The following is a 23654-nucleotide window of genomic DNA, read 5'->3' on the forward strand; positions in this document are numbered from 1 at the left end:
AGAAAAGAAAAAACTGTGGATTGTACAGGGGGAAACTGAGACAACCATCAGAATAAATAAATACACAAGATACAGGATTTACATTCTCTGTAAATCACTGCTCATTCATCCACTGTTCATTCATGCCTTTACTCACTCAGTCTTAGTCCAAGTACTATTTCTAGACTCCTCCCCCTTAACCCTACTTACATTCATCTCCTTTTCTCTCTATCTCTGTCTCTCACGCTCTCGTTTTCTGCGTATTCCTTCTCTATCTTCGTGTGACGTTTCTTCTGAGCTTGTGCCAGATGCATGCTGACACGTAGTGACGCACGCACTCTCCGTGTATCCTAGCTGTCTTGGGCTACCATAAAGCTCCTAATACTGCCTTCAGCCTCTCCCACAGACAGCTGTGTGTACGAATGCGTGTGGTTGTGGCGGGGGTTTGGTGTGCCCAGTTGAGGGTTGTAATTTGGTGGCGAGCGAAAGATGGAAAAACCAGTGGCCTCAGGAGTTCAGGGCATGCTGCCCGACCACAGCCAGCACACCAACACCGTGTTCCTGAGGTCAGCAAAGTACAGGGAACCTATGACGGAACCCTGTGGTGCTCCGTCAGTCACAGACTTCACCAAAACACTGATTGCCCAAATATTCTTGGCCCAAAAAATCCAATGTAGAGCCTAACATCTCACAGCTGCTCTCAGAGAGTCACTGATTTTGACATCTGGGGAGTCCTATTATTATACAATGCAGACAGCCTGTCATGCCAACCCAGATCACCATGCCAGTCACCCTGACCAGTGGTAATCTATTCCAATACTACTACTACCACTTCTACCATAATAATAATAATAATAATAATAATAATAATAATAATATAAACTGTATTATTATCGGTAAGTGATGGTTTTCTAATTGATTAATATTTAATAAGATAGTTATTAGGTTTTATAAAACTATAATTATAAAACTATAAAAAAAAAATTCTCATTTACATCATGCACATATGAAGAATGAACTGATTTGTGAAAGGTATTCAATTTTTTTTCATTTACTTCTTTCCCTTTTTATTTTTCATCCCACTCTTATCTACTGCTTTACCATTTAATACCATTACCATTTACCATTTAATACATTATAATTCTTTAACTGCATCAATTGCACACTGTGCTAACAGTAAAATGAAGTCAATAAATTTAATGTAATCTAATTTAAGGTAATTCAGTCAAAATGTTCATGCAGCCTTAGTGTTACACATAGGTGAGTCAAGTAGGTTCACCATTTGAGCCTGGCTCATATGGAAACTCCATCCACAACCTGCAGTGAATCATCATGTCCCACCATTGATTGGATTTTGGTTTATGACACATACCAAGTACTTATTACCAGCTGTGTGTCAGATGGCAGTTGCATTCAAACAGCCCTCATTCACCACACCCATCCAGTGTTAGAAATTACACTCCATAATTAACACGCACATATGCACAGCCATCTTATGTGTCGTCCGGTTCTTCCCATCTTCTGGGAGATCTTCTGTCATCACGCTGCATCAAAATTGCCTTACTCCCCACTTCAAGCAGTGCTCATGGTTATGCCCACACACAAACTCATTTAGCGAGCATTGGCTTTGAGATTCATGAGGGGAGAGACTGAAAAAATGAAAACTACAATGATCAATTTAATTTAAATTAATTGATGGAAATTCCTTATTTGTAATTAAATGTGCTTAGAACATAACACGTAGCCTTTCCAGCAGGGCACTGTGTATAATCATTTAACCATTAATAGAATATCACATAAATATCATAGAATATCACATGAAGAAGAAAGTTTAGAGAGACAATCAGAGAACAAAGGTCCTCTTACTCTTATGTGTGATGTGTGCTGTTTCCATGTTTTTGTCTGTCCACAGCACTTAACTTGCCTGCAGCCAGTCCATCACTCCCTCCATCCCTCCTGACGATCACAAAGTGTTAGTCATTTGGTAGTAGAAGAAGTAGTAAAAATGAACATAGAAAAGGTATAAATTTGGTACTCTGACTACTCTTGAGCCTCTAATTTGTAGGAAAACCATTATGAAAGTGTTTAACATGGGGTGAAATATCTCTTAAACGGCTCAAAGTTAACATCCATTGTCGTCCTTAACGCTCCCCTTTCTTGTGCCTCTTGAGTCCCCTTGTCTATTGAAATGTGTGTTTCACTTCCACTGCCACAGTTAAACACAATGGAAATATGGTCCTGGAAAAATCTAACCTGTTTATATTCCCATGGGGCAATTTTCGTATCTCGAAATCCTGTCCTAAAAACTTTGTTTTTGATTTGGTTTTGATTGTGCTTTGGAGTGGCTTGAGCTGCAGGTTCATATTCCAGGAAATACATTTAATGTGTTTTGGGGGCCATTAATGTGTGGCTGTGCCCCGACAGTCACCCTGCCATTTAGCCAGACAAGGCAAATGGACTCGACACTGGGAACTGCAGCAATATTGATGTGGAAACTGATGCGGAGTCTGACCACTCTTTCGGCTAATACAGCTACAAATAAACAATGTGGCACAGTGAGTAGGGAGACCATCCTTCACCGAAAGGAAACAGGTTCCAGGTCCGGTTGATGACTCTGACCTTTGACCTTCCCGTGATGCCAAAAAGATAGAATTTATTTACTACTTTACTTACAGGCGTCATAAAGTACTTATGTACAGTGCATAAGGACATACATAATCAAAGAGTTACAATCACAAATATGCTTACACATATACAAAGATATGCCTTCCACAAAACCTCAGTACTTGGCTGAAGCCCTGCATCCCTTTTTGAATAGCTGCTGCTGCGTTTATCAACTCTAAACATGTGTTGTATGGGTTTTCCACAGCAGACTCCATTGTGAAGAAATTGTTTTGTTGACTTTTTTCTGTTCTTACTTTAGGACAGTTGTGATGCCTATTGCCAACGAGTTTGCCCCAGACATGGTTCTGGTATCATCAGGCTTTGATGTGGTGGAGGGCCACGCTCCACCCCTGGGAGGATACAAACTGACAGCCAAATGTAAGTGCTGACCATAGCCACCCGCATAACCAACTCAGATGATTCCAAGGCATTTCTTGTTGATCACGTATAATTGTAAGAGCCTCTAATTTGTAGCATGCATTAATTAATTCAGTTTAATAAATTTTAGCAGCATGCCTTCCAGAATCACTGTATGTATTACAGCACTTGTGCAATGTAGCACAAATCTTTCTTTTTTGCTGAGAAGAAGTGTGTCAGGATGAATAGAAGCATAATAAGGTGTAATTTGTAGGAGTTATTTTTTCCTTATTTCCTCATGTCTGTACTTCACTTCTCTGTCTCTGTCTTTATCTGAATTAGGTAATTTTCCTGTTGATCTTGGCTTGTAGACTCTTGACTCGCCTGTCTTTCTCTTTGCCTGTGACACTCTTCATCCCAACTAAGTAATGTTCCCATTGATATATTGTTGGCTTGTAGACACATTATCAAGAGAAAAATCTCTCAAGCACACATGGACACGCTCAACATATTCATCTCTCCTCACACTGATCACCTTTTCAGCAGTGCTTGTCGCACCAGTCCAAGTTTTGTAAAGCCAGGACTGATGACTTTTAGAGAATTGGGAGGTCTGTAAGCCACATTCTAGGAGCTCTGGTATAAAAACAGGGTGAAACTAGCAGTATTATCTGGGGCACTCACATACATCATGCAGTGCTCCAATCTGATTTATGACACTTAAATGATCCAAAGCAAGAGTAATGGCTAACAATGGGCAAAAGCAGGGCATGATTGCTTGTGCTTGAAAATGGTAGTGTTAGTGGGTAGTTTAGTTGATTTACTGGACTGGTTAAAGAGCACATATCATCATGTCAAGTTACCAGGAAAAACTGCCAGACTTATTTGTGTTAGTCCTTAAAATAAGGAAACTCAGTGAAGCAGTGATATAGTGTCCAGAGATGCAGGCAGATGGACAGAAACACAGAAATACACACAACTAGTCTTTATTTTTACTCCTTTGACTGTATTCAGATTTAGGCCTTGGCGTGCCAGCAAAGAGCTTTTCTAAAACCAACCTCAAACAACAGCAGAGGTTGTGGGGAGGGGGTGATAAGGGTGGTTTAGAGGGCATTGCAGGATGAGGGGATAGGGTAGACTGGAGGGGAGAGGGTGGTATGGCCGAATGCATATATTAAACCCCCCCTCTTCTCCTCCTGAAAGAAAAAGATCAAAGGCAGTGGCTGAGCCAAAAACGCAAAGCTCCATTTATTAAAATTAAACCTGGCTCGTATTATGGCGTGTTTTTAGGCCTTCAGAAAATCCCCAGTACCGTCTCTCTCTCTCACTCTCTCTCTCTCTGGCTCTCTCTCTCACTCTCTCTCTCTCCCCCTTCCTTTTAAAAAGACATGATGCAATGGTCCCTTTTTTCATCTATGCTCAAACCCATGTCTCTCTTTTGTTTGATCAGTGTCCAAAAAGGAACTTTGAGCCTGAATATCAATACCCTCCTCCCCCCCACCCCTGATTTCTTTCTCTGTCCCTCTCTCATTCACTCTTTCTCTCCCTCTGTCTTCCCTCTATCTGCTGTCATTTCCTGTGTGTCCAGGCTTTGGCTACCTGACCAGGCAGCTGATGGGTCTGGCAGGCGGCCGGTTGGTGCTAGCCCTAGAGGGGGGTCACGACCTCACAGCCATATGTGACGCCTCCGAAGCCTGTGTCTCTGCTCTGCTCGGCAATGAGGTAAGATGGGAATCCAGGGAGGGAGAGAGGGATGGACTGGGATGTGGATGGATGAATAGAGGGACGCTTGAGAGATAAAAGAGCCCTTGAGCAAGACATTATGGCTGGGCAATTGGACAAATCCATTGGGGATCAGAAATGGACTGAATCCATTGCAGGAGGAAATTACGCCTCGTCAGTTTGTTTGTTTTTGTTTTTGTTATCTGACTTAACTTACTTGATCGTTAGTAGTTTAACATGAAGCTCAGTTCACAACTCCCAAATGTGAAAGCACACGTATGCTCATGAATTAAAAATGCATTTCAAACTAGCATAGTCAGTACATGTCCAGTAAGTTTTGTGAGTTTAATCCCTACGTTTTTTTCCGTTGAATGTGTAGTGTGCATGGGAATGCACCAAAATCTGATTCTTGTTCATCAGTTTTTATTATAAAAGTTAAAATTCCCCCTCTGTGTGTGTTTAAAAGGTAAGTTCTAATATGTGTCATGTTTCATACATGTGACTTCAACATTTGAATTATTTAACTGTGTTAGTGTGAAGGGGGACGTGCTCATATTTTTGGTGCATTGTCTTGACTTGTGTTCACAGCACACGTTAGTATGCAACAGTCATTATGGTGTGACATTACAGTGCCTCTTGTTTAGTCTTGTTAGTGTAAAAGTTTCAGAATGCAGCTGCACTTAACTTGATAGTTTCTACTGCCAGCTAAACTTCAGGATCTGAGTAATTGCAGATGGCGAAAATCAATATATTACAACTGAATGATCCAGTATACTTTACCTGCAATGAAAATCCTGTGCCACAGGTGCCACATCTGTCACGTAGGAATGGTGCTAAAACAAATTCTGTCTTGAAAGAACACTTTCGTAAGGAAGGTCATAAGAACTGGCTCAACCACTAGGCATAATAAAGGTACAGGAAATTGATTTGATGGCATTGTTGCACAGACATATTAAGTGAAAATCAATACAGAGAGAGCTTGTTCATTCCTCCTTCAATACTTTTCTTTATCCCAGCCAAAACCATCTTTCCTACATCCTCTTATACCCTGTCCCTACCACTAAGAGAGGAAGTCACACCACACAAACATGCACCCACACACACACACTGCACGCACGCACGTCAGAGGGAGAGGATTTCCAGGCAGAAGGTTAATTGTGGGAGTGAGTAGGCTGGGCCATGGAATTGAACAAACATCAGCTCTCTGTGATTCATGGCACACAACAGAATAACAGCTCCTCAAAACCTCCCACTCTTTTCTTCCAGCTAATGGAGAGGCTGGAGTGCTTTCTTGGAGAGGTTTCTCAGTCTTTTTCTCCCCTTAGATTATGGGTCCAAGATATCTTAAGGCTTTGTAGAACTACTGCAGTCGTGGTTCAGAATGGAGAGCACAGAGCCATAATGGAAGAGGAGAATGTGTGATTGTGAGCTTGTTTGTATGTAGGTTCCTAGAGAAATGTGAACAAATGTATTAGAAATCAGTGTTTGTACATGGTCATCACTCACTGCATCTAGATAAACTTAAGGAGCCATACTACAGAATTAAGTTGAGTTAAATTAACATTTAGTTCTTTTTGAGCACTTCAGTGCATTTTTCTCGGTGTGTATTGTGTTATTTATTTGTTTAATTTTTTTTATATTTAATCTACAACAAAAATTAAAACCTGGATTTTCACTTGTTGTGGAGAAGTATTATTCTTTTCTTGAACATTGATTACTTAAATTCCGTCTGTCTAGAAACAAAAAGTTAAGTGAGGACAGGAATAGTGCTAAACTTCTGACTTCATCCATTTTTACCCTGACCAACCTCAGCTACTGTAGACAAGCTGAAAAAAATGTGCTTATCCCACACACAAACACGAGGACAACTGAAGTGGTCAGTATCTAAAATGAGACCTGCACATAAAGATTGAATATCCAGGCTGACAGTGTATGCATGAACTTAATTTAATTTTGACTTCATTCATTTATTTTGAGAAAGTGACCAGTCTCCCTAAATGTTGCTGCAGATCCAGCCACAAGCACACCCTCTGAGTGTTTGTTGTAATTGGACATGGCTACCTGTTAAAGCCATTATCTTCTGTCCAATAAGACCTTCAGTGCAGCACTAATGGTGCACATGGGGTTACACTCTCTGTTACATACCTAACAGTGCATACAGCATTACCTGTTCTTCACATCTTATCATCATCATAATATGGTATGAATGCATTGCTGCAGTTAGATTCACGAAATAAAGTCACACAAGTGAGACAAGTTTGAGGACAGTAATCTAAAGTAGGCTCTTTTTGCTGTTGTCATATTTGTAATATGGCTTAACATGGATGCCAGTAAAGTAGGGCATTATATACTAGTGTTATGTACAGAAGGGCAACCATTTGCAAACCAGTAAACTATAAGTTTGGTTAAGAAACAGAATTTTATTTGAAGAGATAGGTGGATAAGAGAGGATACATAAAGTTTTGTGAAGGTTTTATTTGTTGAAATTTCAGTTTACACCCACTAGTGCCGGATGATGTCACTATTTAATATACTCTCTTTTAAATAAAGTAGAAATCATGTGAGGTCATATCATGGAAACTGTATGTCCTGTAAGTGTTTCGGGATTTTTGTAATACTACTGAACTGATTATCTCACTTGTATCTCCACATGCAACATGTGGAGATACAATTTATTGTGCTGTTTGTTTTCACCCGCTAACGGATGTTCTCTCTCTTAAATGGTCTAAGTCAGTAAAATTAATTGGTAAAAGTAATCATTTGGAAAGGTAGTTAATGTTTTGTTCTAAGAATTCTTATCTGCTGTTAAAAAAAAAAAAAAAAGGTGATATTAGTGCATCCGTGGGCCTGTTGTTCCAGCCCTGCACACAGACCAAGCTCTAAATGAGCTCTTGGAATTGTAAAAAGCAGCATGGCTTCGTTCCATGTGGGTCTTGGACCTAGAGCAAAACAAACAGAACAATAACATGGGATCACATTAATAAAACTCGGTCACTGCAACCAACCAATCCACCATCTCCTGGAATATAAAGACATTGAACACCACAGACAGATGAACTGCATAGGAACTCTGAAATGACACAGGACAGACTGCAGCTTTGTTAAGGCATTATGGAACATGGCTGCAATGTTATTAACCCGCCAGAGTGTTTCTTCTGAAGAGGAAAGTGTTGCAGTGAGCCAAGCCTGTCACAGAAAAGTAACAACTCTGCTGGAGCAAAGTTTGCTTGTGAGGAGAAATACACAAACACTAGCCTTAATCTAATAACTTTAATCTGTTTACCTGTGCCATGCCCACGGATGACTCAAAGGTTGCAGCTCCAGTGACTGTGAACCTCAGTCTGAAGGAGCCTCTGTGCCCCTGTCTCTTTTAGTTTACCCAATGGGATTATGATTTGGTTTGAAACATGCAGATATTTCAAGAGGAAAAGAGCAGTGAGGATGCTCTGACATCCCATTTGTGGCAGGAAGTGTGGATCAGTATCAAAGATTTTTACCAATAATACACTTATTGAAAGAGCCATATGCAGCATGTCAGGGAACAAAGCAAAGTAACTAGATTATTTTCCTAGGCCCATGTTGGATATCCCAAATGATGGGAAAAAATATGTATCTAAATTATTTTCGTCTAGTGGCTCCACAGTAATGCTTCAGTCTGTATTGTGATGTACAGGAGCAGCTATATAACATTTCCCATAAAGCTCGTTGGTATTCATGGATTAAGGACGATTCAGCAGGGTGGATGCTTTTTGCTGTCATAGAGGTTTGAACCTTTCCAGTTGAAGGACAGTCTCCCTACTCACTACACCACCCTGCTGCAAAAGTAATGAATTGGATCATAGGGTATATTCTCAGGTTTCAGCAGAGCAACAGATTCAGCAGGGGTTTGGGGGAAGTCACTGGATGGGTGCCACAGGGAGCTGAGAATCCTAAAATAGGCAAGAGGTAGTGAGCAGCAGTTCCCTCAGCCCTGCGGGACACCCTTCTCACCCGCACTCCCAGAGACCCTGTCACTGGCGCACATCTGAAACTGGTTACCCTCACACTTCTCAAAGCAGGGTCAGCCACAAGCATGGGGATCAGATAATCAAAGGAAATGGATGAATCATTTGAAGTCAGGAGAGAGGAAATTATTGTTATAAAGCAGATCTATACAGGGTACCTATGCAGGTATGGAATGAATTTGGTCATATCAAGTTTTTTTGAAAAATTTGCAAATTATACAAAAGTTATTGTAAAAGGATAGTGTTTTTCATTCCTAATATTTATGACTGCACATTTTATGTAGATGTGGAGGCCATTCCACAATTGTATTGTGATAATATTTACAGCGCAGTATACATCATGTTGATCTCAAAGCAAAGTCCTCAAAGCCGGTCGACAAATTAAGCTTTGGAAAACGTCTGGAATTTCTAAATGGAAGTTGTGTAGGAGCCATGGCTGTGAGGTTTCAATTTTCACTCTGGGGAACTCTGACTAAAAACACAGTAAAGTATCACAACAGCGGCCTGTTAAAGACTTGTACAGTATGCCTCATTAGCCGATGTTGACTATGATAAAAGTGGTGAATACTGCAAATTTAAATGCTGTTGACAAGCTAAGTATAGACCTGGAGGTTTAATGACTTTAGCTCTTTAGCAAGAGCTGATGTCAGCTCTTTTGTAGCACAAGAGGGGAAAACACTGGGTTCTAATAACTGATAGTAAAGAAAAACAGAGGCTTAAATATCTCTGATCAGATCAAAATGGCAGAAAGCAAGTGTTTTTTTTATAATCCCAGCAAAGGTCGTAATGCAGGTGGAATGTAGCTGAAAAACTTCGGCAGGGGGTTGAATGAGACTAACAGAGAAAAAAGAGCTGGTGTGTTTTTGTGCATTTGTGTGTGTCTGACTTGTGGGGGTGTTTTATAGTATATTTTGTGTGTGTGTATGTGCATGTGTGGATGGAGTAAATGAGTAGGCTAAGGCATGGGACCACAGCTGGATTAGCTGGTCAGCTGTGCTTTTGTTTATGCAGTCTCGAACTGCCCAAGGGTTTGTATTGTCTGGAACTGCCTTGAACCCAAGATGTCACCATTTAACACCTGACATCTCTGATTTAGTGCTTGAATTGGGCCTGATATTTTGAGCCCAACCTTGACCATGATCAAGAAAAGTTTGTACAAACTCAACTCAACCCACAAACCAGAGAAAATGTTGAACCCTATTGCACAAAGCCCAAAAAAATTCTTTCTGAACCTGACCCAAACCTGACCACCATCAGCCCTTAGCCTCAATAAAAACTGAACACCTGTATTTATCTTTAGGCTACTCTTCCATTCCTTGTGTTTTAATTCTTATGCTTTCCTGTTTTATTCTTCAATTATTGTGTATTTTATTGTTTTGATGTATGTGCTCTTTGTGAAGCTGATTTTGATCAGAGCTATACAAACAAACTATCATTGTTATTATTGTTGGTGGTAGTAGCAGTATTGTTATAATTACTAGGTAGGTGTAGTGTTATGACCAGATCTGAATCTAAACTTAACATTAGGGTAAATCAGTCCAGTTCACTCAAAACCTCAATCCAAAATTAAGTTTAAATGCCACCTTAACATTTTTTTTCCATTAATTTTCATCCATAAGATGACATTTTTAGTCTTATTGAATCTTCACTACCATGTTTTGTTTCAGGTTGATGTGGTTTTGTTCTTTGCGGCATGTGCTGACATGCTCCATCAGACTGTCCACTTCTGCAGAAAAGTACAGTCACACAGCACAGCAAGATGTTACGCAAACAGTCTATAATGACTAATATTCTTAAGGTTGTTTGTGCCTAACATAAAATGTCTCAATGTCATACTAAATCCAGCTCATTTTCCTTTCCTTTCCTTTCAAACCCATCCGTCAGAGGTGGTCAGGTCCCATCAGATTCTGTCCGCAGTCTCAAGCTCTACCCTGATCTGTCTATGGCATACAGTGTTAACCATAAGACACTGGACAAATGGCATGCCAATTGAGTCTTGCTGTTTATTTTAATCAGCTTGGAGCAGCAGATAATTTGTTTGCCACATTTGATAATCCAAGGTGCATCAGAGTTCAAAAGTAGATTTATTTTCAAGTGCTGTTTAGAATTGTCATGATGCAGTAAAGCCCACATCAAGAGGGTTAAATAAAAGGTCAAGAAGTACAATAATTGCAATTACCTCTTGTCCTTATTCTAATAAGTACATGATTTACGCTTTTAGTGCACTGCTGTCTATATAGGCAGGGTGACGCAATCCCTACATGGAAGCCAAAACATCCTGAAGGTGTTCTTTACAGCCCCCTTTACCTCCTGTGTGACTGTAGCTTGTGCATCCAGCATTTTACTGCTTGCTCTAGTGTGAGAAATATATCCCCGTTTTTATTGGCAGGTTAAGTCGAGTTTGGCTATAATGAGCGTTGGGTTCCCTTTGAAAGCAGCTCAAATTAGCTGGGAAAGAGAGGGATAAAAATTGCTGAATGGACTTTACAGGCTCTTTTCTTCACCCCCTCCACTGGAGTTCGTAATCGCAAAGTCTTTCTAGTTGAATAGCTCATGAATGATGCATTGGCGACTACACTAGTCAACTCTGAACTCAGGACTAATTGATGATTGCTCGCAAACAGATGTTGGCCTGTCCAAACCACGGTTGTTAGCAATTATTTGATAAACAACAGGCTAATATGCTAATTGTTACCAGCTGTCAATGAGGTTATTTGGTATGTTTACACTCGTTACAGTAAGCACGCTCGACTTCACCTGTCCCCCCTTGGGCCTGGCTATTTCCCCCTCGATTACAAGGGAAACCTACACTCCTTGCTGTAAAGGTCACCTGCTTTGCACAATACACATCGTTACCTTGTTCAGTTAGCATAACATAATCAACCGGTTTTAGTGACCGCCAGCATATGCACATGGACACAACAGTAAACAATGGATGCCTTGTGCACTTTTCTTTTGCTGAACAAGTGGAATTCCTCCTCCTTTCCACTGTTTTGGTTTCAGCCTCCCTCCGGAATGTTTTGCCGGGGCACATTCCTCACACCCGGCTCATGGCTTTCCATGGTGTCTCAGTTTTGTTGGCCAGGACCTTGTGTGTTTGAAGGCTGCACAACACACTGAAACAGACATCCCCAGGATTCAGTCAATGTGGTGACAGCAAGTAACCAGAAAAGACACTTCTCTCTTTCTTAAAGGAAAGCAGCAGACCTGACGGTATGAAGACGCAGAAGTCCAGGCCCAAGCTGGACCACAAACTCAAATAAACACAAATGTCGCCATGAATGATGTGGCAGACCACTGTGTGCATGATGTGTGTGTATATGTGTGTGTTGCCATACCTGCCAGGTGGGGGCCCCCAGAGTCTCCTGACAAGCGTCATTAAAGTTTATAAGCATGAGGCCCAGCTGTCAGTCAAGCAGACAGGCTGCCCCCATCCAACCCCGCCCTGGGTGGAACCCCACAGGACCCCAGAGAACCCCTGACCCTGCTTTGACAGGGTGCCGAGGCAAGCTGGGTTAGTTTGGGTTGGGCTACAACTGGTAAAGGTTACGGTCTAAGGAGAGCCACGGGCAGCTGTAGCGTGGAGGTTGGAGAAGGTTTTTTTTTTTTTTTGCCTGGGGAGTCGCCAGTTTGACTCCCTGGACTGGCTGGGAAAATTTTAGATGGGGGTCTTGAATAAATAAGGCTCACCCCGCCCTCAGTCATTACGATCGAAGTAACCTTGCGCAAGGTGCTGAATTCCCATCTACTTCAGTGGACCAGATCCATGGCAAACAGTAGTGAGGAGCTCCTGTGTGTGTGTGTGTGTGTGTGTGTGTGTGTGTGTGTGTGTGTGTGTGTGTGTGTGTGTGTGTGTGTGTGTGTGTGTGTGTGTGTGTGTGTGTGTGTGTGTGTGTGTGTGTGTGTGTGTGTAGTAGAGCTTGAAACTGGCCTGTTGAGTTTGGTCAGTCATTTCAAGCTTTAGTATGTAACAGCCCTGTAAAATAAGGCTTAAAAAGACAGTTGATGAATAAACAAAAGCCTGCTGACATTGTAGGTCAGAAAAATGTATTATACCATATAAAATAAAAGCAAATTCAAACATAGGCATGAGTAAATAAATGTTTCATTGTGTTATATCATAATAAATGGCTAAAATCAAAACAGACAGACTGATGGCTACCAGACGACAACCAGACAACTTCAGATCTGGGTTAAATAGTCTTTGTAAATACATTTGATTATTTTTAACCTGAATGTATTACTCATTTTGTTGCCCACAATGGACAATACCATAAAGTTATTAAAGGAATTTGAATTTTAACCCACTTGGAACTCATTTGTCTTGATGTGGCACATCCCACCACATCTGTTACTCCTTGCACATCAAAATAAAATGGAAAAATAACCTGCAAATGCTGTTTGGAGCAGGCCAGTTGATCTGCTCCAAACGTTTATGTGTATAAGAAAGTCCCTCTTACTACATTTATATTGTTCTATCAGTAGATCAGCAGTGGAGGTCTGTGTTTATCGTTTTATTTTCATTAATGCAGTTAGTTGGGTTAGGTTTGGATGACCAAAATATTGGACTGTAAAGGCAGTGATGATGTACAGGAACTGAACAAAATGTTGGTCAGTTCTCAGTCTCCAAGACTAAATAAAGTTTTGAATGAATGAATGAATGAATGTGCCACTAAAAATGTACAGACCGTTGGTCACCCAGTTATTATTGATAGGACGTAATGTTGGGAAACGAGGGAATTTGGTTGTTGGACTTCTCAGTTGCTCTGCATAAGTTTGTGTACATGAACATCCGTGTGTGTGTGTGTACACACGTGCGTACACACACCTCTGACCATGCCTGTGTGCATGATGCAGCCTGTCGTGCCACAGCAGGATTAAAGTATCCCTCTCCCCAGACTGCCTCTTCCCTCGGCCCCCGTGGACCCCTCCCACCCACTATTTGTTTTAATTAAAAGAAAACTTCCAGCCTTGGCCAAGCAAGACCGACCGACAATCCCTTTTTCCTCTTCTCTCTGGCATTCTCCGCCTCGCTCCAAAATCTCAGTCCAAGCCTTTTTTTTCTTCTCTATGCTCTCTTCCCTCAGTTTTGTCGTTTTTCTAGCGGGGTTATGATTGTTCAGAAAAGGGGCGCTTTTTTCTCTGCGTTTGAACATAGAGCTGAATGGGCTTGTTTGGAAAAGGGGGGGTGAGAAAATGTGTGCAAAGTCGGCCAAGGGGAGATGGAATCATTCCGGGTTGGGAAAGCACACTGGGGAATACCTCTGTTTCCTCTGCGTTGTGGCTTGGAGAATTGAGAAGTCATAGCCATTCCCCATGAGATGTGTGTGTATGTGTGCATGAGCATGCGTGTGTTTGTATGAGCAGACAGCCCTTGTGTATATGAAGCATTTGTGTCCTGGAGTGGGACACACTACAAAGTGCACATTGTAGTTTGTGTCAGAGAGTAGCGAAGCTCTGAGTGAGTAGGAGGTGGTGTGCATCTGCAGGCCCTATCCGCTATTGTGTCAGCAGCTCGAGCCGTTCCTCACCACTTGGAGTGACTCATCACTGGGCTGTGGGCCATGTTCAAAAGTAATCCTGTAGACCACATCCACATTAGTTCAACTGAGGTTTCTGCAGTGTTTTGCAGCAGTATTTTTGGACACCTGTCAGTCACGTTCCAGCACAGTTACTTGTAGGAGTTTATTGTCAGCTCTATTAGTGACAACTTGACAACCCTCTGAAGGCATGAGTAATGGCTGCATATGTTGTTTTTTGTGTAAAAGATTCAGAAAAAGGGCACTGACATTGTTTTCTTATGGGATTAGTAGGTTCAGCAGTAAAGCCCTGTAATGGTTTTTTCTGTTTGTTTTGTTTGTTTTTGCTGCAGTTGGACCCCCTTCCTGAGGATGTACTGCAGCAGAGACCGAACCTCAATGCTGTCCACTCCATGGAGAAGGTTCTTGAAGCTCACAGTGAGTGGATTATTTACAGCTCGACACAACCACAACACGCATGAAATGACATATATCTGATTTATCTTTTAGGCATAATATTTAGTTTGCACTAGCCCTCTGTTTTTAGAGTCTGTGCATCTGTACATTGTATTGTGCTTTTTACCACAGTGTCATTATTAGTAACAGTTTGAAAAAAAAAATAAAATAGACACCTAGATATAACAATTATCTTAAGTCCACATGCAAAATTGTATATGTATAACCACAAACATCAACTCTACACGCTCTACACACTTTGATGTTTGTCCTTTTCTGGTTTATTATAGGTAAATACTGGCGCTCACTGCAGCGTTCCGCCTCAACACTCGGCTGTTCTTTGAGCGAAGCCCTTCGGCATGAAACAGAAGAAGCTGAGACAGTCACCGCCATGGCCTCTTTGTCTGTCGCCAACAAGCACATTGGGAAGAAGTATGTTGTGTTGTCTGTTTGTGGCTGTAGTTGTCTGAGTAATGCCATCATGTTGAGCTGCATGTAAGTGTGCATTCAGGGTGGGGGAGGCACCTTAGCTTAGATTAAATTAGTGCCACACTGACTCCATAGAGTACAGCTGTGAAAACGTCCATCTACGCTCTGTTAGCACACAGAAATTACAATATTTATCTTAAACTAAGCCAGAATTTCATTATCTCTATGTATTTTGTCTCTTCACCCTTTTATAGGTGCTGTTAGTCGTGTGTACCTCAGTGGAAATAGTAGAATATGTTGCTAGTGCCCCTTTTCCACCAAAAAGACTTGGGGTCTTGGAGGAAGGTTCAGGGGCAAAGCAAGTACCCTTGTGTGTTTGCATTTCCATACCACCTCATGAACAGTGAGCCATATGCAAATGAGGAGGAGGTGTTCAGTCTCTCTGTGTGCGACTGACAAAGCAAACATGGAGGATGTAAAAGTCATCATTATGTTAATGAATGTTTAACATCATGTAGCTGTGATGTTGTATTTGGTTTTGGAGAAGAGATGCATGAACATTGAAAATGAGATAGAGGACACTAGAAACGAGGAAATGGCTACACAGAGTAATGTAGATCATTTGTGACATGACATGCAGACAAACAGAGACAAATGTTTGTTTTTTTCTCTCAATTACTAGCCAAACAATCTTTTAATGATTTGTGTTTGCAGTTGCTTGCTCTTGTTGTTGAAAACAGCAGTGATACTTTTACACAGTAGTCAAATGTAGTTTAACCAGTCAGGGATCTTCAGTACTAAATCTACACCCAGACACCCCCCATGGAAGAGTATTACATCGGTTGCAGGAACTGTGTTTTGGGATCAGGAGCTCAGCCCCCAGGTTAAAATAGTGGGACTGGGTCCTTCGGTGGAAATTTGTAAGGGTTCCTGGTTTCTCTAAAGGGTTCCTGTGTTCCAGGATCAGTTCCTGTGGTGGAAAAGGGGTTTAACACTGCCTAGATTATAGGTCAAGCCTCTTAGTATTTATGTGTATTTAGTAATGCTACTTTAAGCCAGTGTTGTTATATTATTTATGTGATCTTTTCCTCAGGGCTGAGGAGGAGCCAATGGAAGAGGAAGCTCTCATGTAAAGAAGCAAGCCTAGCTTTTGACCACTCATAGATCGGTCTGCATCTCTGCCAGTGTCCTCATCCATTCAAATCTCTGTTTTACTGTAAAGCCCACCCCTGCGTCTCACCCATGCCATGAAGATGGCATCTTATCTTGGGAGGGACCACGCAGTGTTGACAAAAGGGACGAGGGAAGGAAACAGAACACTGAAGATGGCCCATCGCACTCACTGATCAGCGGTGCACACACTGATCAACACAAATGTGTTGCATTGTCACTGTGAGGGGATCAAGACCTGGGATTTAAGAGGGACGACTCAACCATCCCACGATGACCACCTCGAGTGCCAGTGCTTTTTAAAACACTAGACAGATGTTCGCAGTACCTTTGAACACCTGAACCAGACACTGATGATGTACAGTCGTCTCGACTTCTTATCTTTGTGTTCCGTTTTTGCTTTATATCACTCTGCTCGCTTTCATCAAAAAAATGACAGAGCTAATGTGATTGTGACTCTGCACAGGATGGATCGTTACTGCTCTTCAGGTGGAAAGAAAGAAGTGGTAGTGTTTTCTTCAACTTTCCAAGGTGGTTTTACTCAACAGTAGAGTGAACATGACAGATGAGAAGACAGATGAACATATGTTCTGGTTCTAAAATGACTGACAGTGAAAGACTGTGAGTTTGTGCCTTTTATTTTTAAAACCTGGTGGATATTTCATGTTGAACTCGATTTTAAAGAGCTTTGCCTTAAAACAGGTTTGGGAATGAGGCCTCTTCTCCCTAACCCCTTAACATTTTCTACCCTGGCAAGACTTTGAATGCCTGCACGTTGTTGGCACATAGACTGGATGCCCTTGGCATGTTTACCTATAATTCCCTGCAACCAGCCTACTGTCCCACCCTGTACCGCTATCGCCCCTTTTCTTACCCCCATTTTCACCCCACTTTGGAAGGTAGTTCCCAGCCACGCTGGCATTAACATGGAGTTGGAGTTGGTTGTTCCAGTTAAAAAGGTTTAGGAAGTTTATGGTGGTTAAGTATTATTTAATGTAACCCTTTACCAGATAGGCATTTCCTCTTCTAATGGAAGAGTTGACTAGCATGCACTGTACTAGAAAGACTAAGCTTCTGAAAACTAGAATGCCATTCATATGTAGTAGTACAACAATAATCAAGCCAAAGCATGATGTACTATCATTACAATAGAGTGGAACCACTTAGTATTGCAAGCATTTAAGAAAGACTTCATAGTCGCATCTCTGACATTCAAATTCTTGCCTTTGACAAATGGTTGAACCATCGTCAACTTACCTTAAACCCTAAGAGTAAGCTTTGAGGTCACTGAAAAACTTTACTACTTGATGTGAGAGAGAAAAGAGCTACATATCAGTTTATTAGACAAACATTGCCTCTATCGTAACAAGGACCGTACCGCCATTGATTGCTCCTTGTTAAGTACATCTGTTCCCCAACTGCAGGTGCTATCAGGCAGGTGTGTGCATGCGTGCATACATGAGTCCATACTCAGTTAACTACAAGAAGCTCTCTATTCTAGCCTAGGCTTACACTCACTCGTAGTGACAGCATATATGAAAGAGTATGCACATATTTTTATACAATGTCCTTTCTTTCCAAACCTTCCCCTTCTCGTTGGCCAGTGGCATTGCCAGTGAGACAAGCACATGCATAATGCATACACTTTTGACTTTGACTAGCACATGTAGCTCAGATTCTGGAGAATGAATCATAGTCAAATGCTCTCATTTGCTGAAATCATCCCTAACTAGTGTGCAAAATGAACACCAGCCAGATGAGAGTACATTTTGGCTGTCCACCTTGACAGGTAACAATCACTCGGAGATCCTTTTCTGTTTAAAAAAAAATTACATATATGTATTTGCCTAATCAAACAGTTGAAGTGGCTGGGGCATGTACAAGCGTACTGTGGCTGGTGGGCAAAGGTTATTTTCCTGCCCCGTTCTAAACCATCTTTCAACTTGTGTTTGGCCTTTGGGTAACTACCTTCTTCCACATTTGTTTCATCTAAGAGCTAATCACATGTTTATTGTATTTTTCAGTGAACAGGAAACAAAGTGCTGTGGTGTTTACTGTTGTTTACTGTACACGGGACATTGATCTTCTGGGTATTCCTGCCACACACGGTTGTCAATGACTACTCTAATTTTGTTGATCCTTTTTCCTCTCATCCTTGTCTCTTTCTCCCCTCTGTGCTGATTTTGTTGCTGTCTCTTTAAGTGGACTCCAGTGACTTTTTTTGTACTTTTTTGTGTTTTCCTGTTAGTTTGTACACTTTGTTCACTCTGTCTCTCTCCTCTGTGTCTCTCTGTTACATTGTACATTGTACAGCTGACATACCTCACAACAAGTGAGGGTTCAAATTCTGTTCTTGTGGACATTACATGGCCATGTTTTCTGGGTTCAGGGTTTTTGTGGGAGGGAAGGGGATGAAAATGTTTCTACTTTGTATAATGATTCCAACAACTGTGTATTTACTGTCTGTTCATAGTAGATTTATATATGAAAAAATTAAGTATATTATATATATATTGAAATATTATTATCTTGTTTTTGAAGTTGGTATTGCAAGGTGATATTTTTCATGGGTCTCACTGAGGCCCTTTATAGGGTGTTACTGCAGGCACTGCTTACTGTCCCTGGTTACAGTCAGTTGTGTGATAAGTAACGTAGCATCTCATTGGTTGTCTTTGTCTTTCAACATTGATGACTGGCTTTTGGCTTAATTCATCTCGTTGATGCCATAATACTGTTAGGAGTGCCATTGCCCACCTCTCACCCAAACACACACATATCCAGACTATACCACACTACATTGTTTTTGACTCATAGAAATTATACCTTTTTTTTTTCTAGGTAAAAAACAAACAAACAAAAAAAAACATTTATTTTGGCCGACACCCATGTAGTTTCAGTATCTTGAGAAATTGTTTCAACACAGATCCTACTTACAGCATCAATATCAAAAATGAACAGATTGGACAAGTTATCTTTTTTCCACCACAACACCAGTACTTCCTTCAACCAGTCCAGCTACATTACATCAAGTTATCAGTCTCTCAATTCTTCATGCCATTCAGCAGTTTACAGGTTCATCCTTGAATGTAGTAGGAATAGCAAAAGAAGGGAAGGGTGGGATTGAACTGGAACGTGGCCCTGCTATCCCCTCTGCCTATGTTAAAATAAGTTATGTTCGTGCAGAAGACCATCACTTATTTGCTTATCTGGTCAAACGTCCGTAGTTCTAATTTAAACGAACAGTGCTTTACATCGATCATTAAGTTCACGTTATATATCAGCTATGTGAAGGATGCCTCAAGGTCGTTAGTTAGCAAGACTGGCCTGTATCCAGAAGGTCACAGGTTTGGTTCCATTGTGTCTATCTTTGAGCAGCACATTGAATCTCCATTGTGGAGGCACCACTTCTGGCCTCCCTTGTACTCTGATTAAAAACTCAGTGTGGCTTAGAGGGATATATAAAGAAACAAATCCCTGTTATACTCTGCTCTTACTGAATTACTCTAAAATTCCTTTCACAAATCTCTAAATTTATCTTTGAGGACACAGAAATGGTAGCTTTTCATCCACCGACTAAAGCAGAGAGTTATCGTCTGGCCCACAGTGGCAGCGTGACGGTGCCCTTCTGTCCTGTGAAATGAACCCAGACCAGCAGATGCCCCGCCGTTAGCTTCACCCACCTCACCCCCCAGCGGCTCTCCAAACGCCTCCAGCAGATGGCCACAGGGGTCAGAGGTCATTTTGAAACTATTTCCTGTTTGTGTCACCTTCTACTTGTTTAAATTTGCAGGACTCTTGAGATTTTGTGATCACAGAACTTGATGAACATGAATCTAAGGGAATTTCAGAAAAACTGTAACAGTGAGTGCACGAGAAATAAATAAGATGCGAGCTTTTGTAAAGTGGTGTTTATAGAGCACTACATATTTAGTTTTATTGGAGTGTGATTCAGCCTCATGCTCACGTGTAAGATAAGTCGTATTTCTGTACATTCCCCTCCCATCAACACCTACACAGCCACACACACACACACACACACACCATCTCTTTAAAGCATACCAGCCGGGGTGCGGTTTCCCCAAACCATCTCAGCCCAAAGATATATAGCCGAAACGAGCTCATATCCCAGCTGTTATTAGGAAGTCCGTTATGATTCCCGGGATATGCTGATATCACCCAGAGACACCGAGTCATGCAAACACTTTCTCCTGTGTGGTTCTGTTTAGAAAACTGTAATATTAAAAAAAAAAAAAAAAAAACAAACTCAGGCATTTGTGGTTAAACCGGGATATACTATTATTTCGGATTAAATGCATTCGATGAGATGCTTTTTGGTAACCCATCCCGGATCATTCCCAGAACATTCCCAGAACCCTCAAACAGCAGTGCCAGTCTTAATAACATCAGCCGTGTTTTTTTTTTCTTTTTCTTTTTCTTTTTCTATTCTGCTGGCCGTTGCTTTTGTTTCTCAGAAGGAGCCAAAACTAGCGCTGTCTGGCCGCTCTGCCCGTCTGTCTTCACACGTAGTCTTAATACAGTGTCCAGTGAAAAAAGCAACATTCCATTCTGTTAAAATTTCCATTCTTTTTTTTTTTTTTTTTTTTTTTTGGTGGGGGCATTTATTTGTTTTACCAGTTTATCCATGCTCTAAGTCGTCTTCTGTCCCACCAGGCCTAAGGATTGTCTGTTGTTTATTTAGGTGGCCTGGTAGGACTCCTCTCCGTTTTTCTTCATGTGCCTCTTCTCTCTCTGCATGATTCGTATATCCGCATGCACTGCCTACCTGTCTGTCTGTCTGTCTGTCCCCTATCACATACCTGCACAAGGGATAGAGCACTGAAGGACGTTAGTACTTAAACTGTATCCAAACTGTCTTATCCCTCATTTTTTATGTGTTTTTTTTTTTTTTTTCCAGGAGGCAAGTGTGGGGCGGGTGCTTTCCATGTTTGTCAGATGTGCTTTTTACCTGTATAAATAAGGAATCAGCCAACCTGAATGATTTCAATTGAACAATTTTACAAAATACAACGGCTTTTATTTAGCACTTGTAACACAGACGATAGATTTTATTGTATTTATGTAGAAAAAGAAAACGTGTTTTATGGGGAAGCTGAGTGAACAGTGACGACAGAATCGACCGAGACTTTTTATGCCAGGCCGCATTTAGGTTTGGTTGGGTTAGGGGAAGACATGTTTGTTCTTTGTCACATCTGGACTTATCAAAGGGCTCGATCCAGACGCCTGGTCTATCATTGTTATGGTCGTCCATTCCACTAATTAAGCCAGTTACATCTATGACCACTGTGGTTCAAAAAGAAACAGTTCTAGGTTTACAAATGTATAAAATGCATATTCTTTTTTTTTATTGGTTATGTTTTTTGACTTGTTCATCCATTGTTAAAGAAATAGTACTTTTTTCTTGGGAACCTTTGCTCTAACATGTTCTCTTTGACATCTACAATATAAAGTATTGTTTTGGAAAAAGCACAATGTCTGTTTTTTATATTGGGGAGAAGACTTGGGTTGGTTGCTGGTTTTCATCGCAAAGAAAAGACAGCAACTGTCATGCAAACTTGTGTCCCAGTGTTAGGCATGAAGGCAGATGCTGAGTGACTTTCATGTGTGCACACATGCTAGAGAAGGTCCAGTGATATAAAACAGTGCTGCATCACAGATGATGGCTTTCTTTAAAAAAAAAAAAAGTTCCCTTCCCTTTTTATCATAGGGACTGAAAATTATTTGCTAGCCATGGGGAGCTTCATCTACTGTTAACAGACATGCAGTTCAGTTCATCAGCTCAAAGACCAGGTTCCTCTCCTGACTGTCCTCCTGCTCTGACCCAGAGGGAGGCAGCATTGTTGGAATGGCAACACAGGCCCCACAGTAGCTCCGAACAGGATTAGCCACCCATTTGGAAAGGTCAAAGGTCTCTGCTAGTGTCCAAATAAACAACAGTGAATCACTGTTGGTGGTGGAACTAACGTTAAGATAACATTCCTAACACAAACACAACCAAGCCCGCCATAGCTCCGCTCATATAAACACACATGTCCTATTGCTTTCCAGTCAAACCCTGAATTTAGAGAGAAATTGAGCAAATAATACCACAACCATGGGCTTTGTTGGCTGGTCAGAATCATAAATCAAGGAAGTTTGAAACACCATGCTGTGTCGAGGGCAAACGAACAGGACCACGTCTCAGGCTCCTCATGAGGAGCAGGGCAAACGGAGACATAAGGGACAATATTTACCATGTTACAGATGGTGAAAGGGGCTCTGGGGGATCCCAGAAGACAAAAAAGGTGACATAGAAGCAAGGAATGTGTTCTCCTCAGGGTCCCGTGGCAGCTCGGGATGCTCTCATAGCCGCTCTCACGGTACACGCATCGTCCGTCTTGCCCTCTGCAAGCCACGGCCGTTGACATCTTCGTCATGCCCGTTCTGTACGAGCGCACGACCTCTGTGACCTTTCAGGGAAGTCAGGTCACTGAAAAGGTGGAGCTGCGCTACTTGAACTTTTTTCCTCCCCCTTGAAGGCCAGCCCACAAGATGGCCGCCTCTTTCCCACAACAAAGGACTGAAATGTCAGTCGGAATCAAAATCTGGGAAAACCCCCTATCTATTTTTCCTCTCGTTTCCCCACAATGACATTCTGGTCTGTGGTAGCGCTCTTGCCTTGCTCATCTCCTTGCCGCCTCTGGCGTTGTCAGTTAGCTCTGTCATTACCCGGCCACCCATATTCGTAAAAAGGCCTCATCCTCCCAACTGCACTCATCTCCGCGCTTTTTAATTGCAGGTTTGACTGACTCTAAATGGCAATGAGGCTTTGGCCAGCTGCTCAGATGACAAGCAAAACTAATTACAGATCAGAGTTATTAGAATCCCTTTTGGGTCACGTGACACACAGGCGGGCATTAACATTACCTCTGTTTGAAGATTTCTATTCTGAAAAGCAGCACAAACACATTTGGGGGAACTGAAAAAGGTGATCATTCAATTTAAAAAAACAAAAAAAACAAAACAAAACAAACAAAAAAAAAAAACACCTAAGATCTAATCAGGTCTTATCCATAAAAGTTTTGTCAAAGATCATAGCTTATGTATGGACATCCGAAAATGCAATCTTGTCGTAGCAGTTGGTATCACAGTTTTAAATACAGGAAGGTTCTTTTGAAAGCAAAATTCTTAATTTACAATTTCAGGCCCAGCACAGCCTGCTCCAAATGTCTGTCCTTGTCTGGGACCACAGAGGAGCCAGTTTGTTCCTAACAATGAATGACAACAAAATCCCTACTCATTGACAAACAAATGCCATAAGTTAAGTCCCAGTTTTCCTGAAGTTTTCCCGAACAAGTGT

At 41.4% G+C, this 23654-nt stretch overlaps 1 protein-coding gene across 3 annotated transcripts in view; it reads left to right on the top strand.

Moving 5' to 3' along the window:
• The window catches only part of hdac4 (histone deacetylase 4), a 151841-nt gene extending 130993 nt beyond the window's left edge, over nucleotides 1-20848 (top strand). For all 3 annotated transcript variants that reach the window (XM_030080429.1, XM_030080430.1, XM_030080431.1), the window contains 5 exons: nucleotides 2903-3021; nucleotides 4586-4719; nucleotides 14596-14680; nucleotides 14989-15130; nucleotides 16221-20848. In XM_030080429.1, coding sequence (XP_029936289.1) covers nucleotides 2903-3021; nucleotides 4586-4719; nucleotides 14596-14680; nucleotides 14989-15130; nucleotides 16221-16260 — 520 coding nt within the window. In that variant the 3' untranslated portion in view covers nucleotides 16261-20848. The remainder of the gene's footprint in view (nucleotides 1-2902; nucleotides 3022-4585; nucleotides 4720-14595; nucleotides 14681-14988; nucleotides 15131-16220) is intronic.
• The last annotated feature ends 2806 nt before the right edge of the window (nucleotides 20849-23654 follow it).

The sequence above is a fragment of the Myripristis murdjan genome, chromosome 21 (genome assembly GCF_902150065.1).
Source record: "Myripristis murdjan chromosome 21, fMyrMur1.1, whole genome shotgun sequence".
Classification (NCBI taxonomy): Eukaryota; Metazoa; Chordata; class Actinopteri; order Holocentriformes; family Holocentridae; genus Myripristis; species Myripristis murdjan.